This window comes from Lygodium microphyllum, chromosome 5, assembly GCF_053477565.2.
Source record: "Lygodium microphyllum isolate KBCC chromosome 5, Lygodium_microphyllum_v1.1.10, whole genome shotgun sequence".
Classification (NCBI taxonomy): Eukaryota; Viridiplantae; Streptophyta; class Polypodiopsida; order Schizaeales; family Lygodiaceae; genus Lygodium; species Lygodium microphyllum.
Window position 1 is genome coordinate 149,565,508 of NC_141139.1, and position 4,408 is coordinate 149,569,915.

At 46.6% G+C, this 4,408-nt stretch overlaps 2 protein-coding genes across 2 annotated transcripts; both read left to right on the plus strand.

Annotated features, from left to right (window-relative positions):
• The first annotated feature begins 262 nt into the window (after positions 1–262).
• On the plus strand, positions 263–2,659 carry LOC148036524 (uncharacterized). The gene is made up of 3 exons (XM_087679156.1): positions 263–923; positions 1,337–1,396; positions 1,939–2,659. The coding sequence occupies exons 1-3, from the start codon at positions 672–674 to the stop codon at positions 2,176–2,178; spliced, it is 552 nt and encodes a 183-aa protein (XP_087535282.1). The 5' UTR covers positions 263–671; the 3' UTR covers positions 2,179–2,659.
• Positions 2,660–2,883: 224 nt separating this feature from the next.
• Positions 2,884–3,751, plus strand: LOC148036525 (enoyl-CoA delta isomerase 1, peroxisomal-like). Its single transcript, XM_087678943.1, has 2 exons — positions 2,884–3,329; positions 3,669–3,751. The coding sequence occupies exons 1-2, from the start codon at positions 2,891–2,893 to the stop codon at positions 3,749–3,751; spliced, it is 522 nt and encodes a 173-aa protein (XP_087535069.1). The 5' UTR covers positions 2,884–2,890.
• The last annotated feature ends 657 nt before the right edge of the window (positions 3,752–4,408 follow it).

Sequence of the window (4,408 nt, forward strand, 5' to 3'; positions counted from 1 at the left end):
GCTCTTCCTCGATAACTTGCCATATGAGAGTCCACCATTTTTTGTTTGCATGTGGCTGTTGCACTTTGCCTGCAGCTACTACACTGCACAAATCAATTGACTTGGGTGGGGCTTGGGTCTATATATCTTGGGGATGTGCATGCGCATCATTTGAATCTAAAAAAGGTTGAGTTAGGCTATAAGCTTTGAAACACATTCCTTGAGTTAGGCTAATAAGCTTTGAAACACATTCGTTGAGATATGGTGTGGAAGTGGAAGGCGGGGGCGGTTCTCTCTTGAATTTGAGAGAGAGAGGACCGTTGTTACGCTTTAAAATGCAGCCAGCAAAGAAGGTAGGCCTTCAAACCTCTCTCTCTCTCTCTCTCTCTCTCTCTCTCTCTAGTCAATCGTGTCACAGCTCCTTCCTGCTCTCTGTCTCTGGTTCTCTTTCTCTCCCGCATCCCTGTCTGCCAATCACCCTCTTGATTCCCATGGCTCGATCCATCGCCATAGGATGAGAGCACTCTTAGCATCAGTCAGGGTCTGTTGCTCCTTTAGGCCTGGTGATGAGGGTCTATCTTTCCACGCATAGTAGAAGGTCGGTCATGTGGGGATTACGTTCAATTCAGTTCTAGCAGCAGGTTTCTGTATGGTGATCCAGTGAAGAGACCCCATCATTTTAGTTTTGATCAATGGAGGTCTGGGTAGATGAGGCCTGTGTACGTGGAGCGCCCAGAGGCTCGTCTTTGCTTGCAGCAACCAGAAGGTGTGGCTCCAGTGCCGCTAGTCTGCACGAGGTGGGTCCTCTGTTGGGGGATGACAAGGAGAACTTGGATCCATGCCATGGCTTTGGAAGACGGCATGCTGCCGCTTGCAGCCCTCTACCGTCGTGGTATCCTCGGCGGCCCCTGCAGGACATCACCTCGATCAGCAATGCCCTGCAGGTACGCGTTCTTAGCCATCTGATTTTGGCTTTTGCCTTCTTCACTTGTTTTGGGTCATGCCCAATGTGCCCTCTTCTTGTTTTCTTTCAGAGGAGCCATTCACATCACCATGCCCTTTGCTACAGCTCTTCTGATGATTATGTTTATGTGACAGCATGTGATATGCTGTGTGGCCTGTATGTTTAAGACATACTCGTAGCTGATTCTTGGCCTATAACATGGCTGTAGCTTAGGGTTTGTGAACTCAAGATCTGAATAGTCTGTTTTACATTATTTGGAGCATAATGTAGCTCTAATTTAGTTGTGAACTCCGGATTTGCATAGTCTAATTTAGAGGTTAGGGGGACGGAGATGGCAGCATTTGAGCTGTGCCTACATGGTGCGTATAATAGTAGTGCTTTGAACAATTGCAGGGCCTCGAGATTGATGATGATAAGAACAAATTGTTGAAGACAAAGCTGCACGCTGGCAAGGTAAGTATCAATACACCGTGCATGTTCCTTGTACAGGTACATTTATTTGCAAGTGTGCTTACCTGCATTGTACTTTCAATTTCCCCAGTAAATGCTGTCAGGTTCTCTTGAAACTTTGAGTGCATGCTCGATTACTATTTGGATTTCTCTAGAGATTTGTGGTAAACGCTAGTAAGTGGAGGGTTCTAGTCATAAGCATGTGTTTCTGTATATTGTTCACAAGCTCAATTGTACGTTCATTTTAGAGAAGTTCTCTAATTCTTTTGCACAGAACTGACTTCAACATTTGTATTGACCTGATGAGAATAGTCTGGAAATACAGAGATATGTGCAGTTGTAGTGTTATATGATATCCAGTCTCTTGAAACTGTGCATACATGATTATCTCTAGACCCTGATGGCAATGTTCTGAAAATAGTTGAAGTGAAGTAAAGCTTAACAAGTTGGTTTGACTTGTGAACAGGTGCTTCTATGTAAATGCGGTTTTATTCATGATACGCCATTAAATGTGGCTTTATTTATGCTATGTTTGTCCAATGCAGATGATGGAAGTTGATGCCAACAAGAGAAAATCAGTCAAGCCCAAAGTTGACAACAGTAGTATTCTGTGCTCCCAATGCCTTATGCCTGCATCCTTGTCATGCACATGCAGGTCCAAGCCAGCAAGGAATAGAACAGTCAATGCCATCAGGTCCATGCCTGCTGCCAGTGGCATAATCTCCAACTCTCCTATGACAATGGGTGCTCCTGCCACTGCTATACGCCGGACTTATTTCCGTTGAGTGTTAGTGCATGATGATCCCTTCAATCATCATTTGCAGGGTGCAGCAGTTGCTCTCCAGTGATGAAGCATATTTGGGACATGGTCTTTGAGCTCAAATCTTATTTGAGCAAGCATTGAGCAGGAGGATGTTGGCTCATCACAAGATGTCCAAAAAGGTGAACCATGTTGGCTCATCACAAGATGTCCAAGAAGGTGAACCATATGGGCTTCTTTAGCATCTAAGAATGCTGACTTCCGTGCACACGGCAGTTCAAGAGTACTTGGGATCATATACTTGCATATACATAGTAATCTCTGATAGACTTTATTGTTTAAGTCTCTCTTTCTGATTGTAAGGCACCGTTTTACTGCAAGAGAGAATGCTATAATGCTCTCTTACTCTCAGCAGTATCGGTCCAATGCTCAGGAGTGTTTGATGATGAGATGTGACATTTATCAATCTTGATGAAATTCTAGTGTAACTGCGTTGAATGTTATTTTGAAGGTATTAATTAATAAGTGAGAGGCCATCACATTCCATTGTTAAGTTTTGTAAGGAACAGTAATAATAGGTTTTGCGTTAAGGACATGTCGTGACTTCCAATCAGTCAATTTCTCATTGAACTGATCAGTCAATCATAACACGTTCATTGGGACTCTTGGATCGTGATGCGAAGCCAGGTCTTAGAACGTTAAGACGTCATATGTGAGAAAAGAAAGTACATCGATCTATGCTATGCCGGCTAGAGAGGAAGGGGGAGGTGTGCGTCTTAAGGCTGACGGGGGATGGGGAGCTCAGGCTCAATCTGCTGCTGGTAGACGCGATACTCGCCTGCATAGCCCCCTTCCTTCTTCCAGAAGATTCGGAGGCCCCTCTTCACACACGCAGCGGCAGCGCCTGCCCTGTGCCCGCAAGTTCGGAGAGCTCCTGGGGGACCTTCCTCTGGCTGCCCATGCCCACCATCGCGGCGGTCTGCGGCCACGCTGCCGCTGGAGGCTTCATCTTCGCGCTGGCGCATGATCACGCAGCAATGCGGCGTGGCCGTGGGTTCCTGTACATGAGCGAGATCGATGTGGGGATCCTGATCCCGCCAGGCCCTATGAGCCCCAGGGCCTTCCGGGACAATGTCCTGTCTGGCCTCAAGCACACGGCGGACCAGGCGGTGGCTGGTGGGTTCGTGGACTGCGGCCACGCTCGAGGCTGCGCTCTCGCTCGCCTGTGGCCTCGCCGCTCGCCGCAAGAAGCCCGCCCACTACCTCGCCACCCGCGCCGCCATGTATCCCACCGCTACCTCCCTGCTCCTCTCCTCCCCTGCGTTCCCTCGGTCCTTCCAGGCTTGGATCTCACCGTACCAAAAAAGGCAGAACAACCCGAATCGGCATAGTCCTTAGCCTGCCACGTGTAAGCACGTCATGGCATCTCGTACCAGTGGGCATTTATCCATCCCTGCATGTGTGCTGCAAATATGCTGGGTCGTGTTTCATAAGACCCTAAATTTGACTTCTCAGGGGCTGTTCCTGCCGGCAGCGTTGAGGTGGAGTCGCGTTTAGCAAATTTCCAAATATTGAACCCCTATTTTGTTGTTCCATGACTTCGTAGTTTTGTGTTCCTTCATAGAATTTGTTTCAAGGACCTCCTTTTCTCAAGTCGATTTTTGTCACAATTATGTGTTTTTACACGTGCAGCCATACTAGATTTTCTTTATCATTTTTTCTCCTTTTTTCTTTCAACCCCTCTTTTTGTCATATTTTTTACTAGTAGACTGTGCTTCCTTTTTCATACGAGACTACGCTTTTTTGCTTACGGAACCACTTTTGTGTAGCGTATCTCTTTGTGGGCAATTGGTCCCTTGGCTAAACAGTATTCATCCTTGGCTTTGGGGATTATGTGTGCTTGTCTTTGGTTTATGGCCTATTTGCACACCTCTTGGTTCTCTTCTCTACAATAAGGGACAAGGATGGTTTCCTCCAGCTTGTTCTTGGCCATCTTGCTTCTTTATGTGCTCTATGATACATGCTCTATGGTGGTCTTCTCCATATGGTGTGTTCCACAGATGAGAGTCTTCTTCACGGACGGGCACTTGTCAAATATGTATTGCTCCTTGGTTTATTGAAAAGCTTCTTTTTTGCTTACATAATATCCTTTAGGATCTCACAAGGTGGTGTTTTGTGGCGTCTCATGCACTCCGTAGTGCTTTGCTCCATGTGCTATTGTCCATCATGCATCAACTCTCCATCCAAGTTAGTGA

What these genes read in the sequence shown, in the direction of transcription:
- LOC148036524 (XM_087679156.1), top strand. Translation starts at nt 672, where the DNA reads ATGGAGGTCTGGGTAGATGAGGCCTGTGTACGTGGAGCGCCCAGAGGC. An exon ending in CGATCAGCAATGCCCTGCAG is followed by an intron (nt 924 to 1,336) that starts GTACGCGTTCTT and finishes GAACAATTGCAG; the next exon opens with GGCCTCGAGATTGATGATGA. An exon ending in CAAAGCTGCACGCTGGCAAG is followed by an intron (nt 1,397 to 1,938) that starts GTAAGTATCAAT and finishes TGTCCAATGCAG; the next exon opens with ATGATGGAAGTTGATGCCAA.
- LOC148036525 (XM_087678943.1), top strand. Translation starts at nt 2,891, where the DNA reads ATGCTATGCCGGCTAGAGAGGAAGGGGGAGGTGTGCGTCTTAAGGCTG. An exon ending in GGCGGACCAGGCGGTGGCTG is followed by an intron (nt 3,330 to 3,668) that starts GTGGGTTCGTGG and finishes TTGACTTCTCAG; the next exon opens with GGGCTGTTCCTGCCGGCAGC.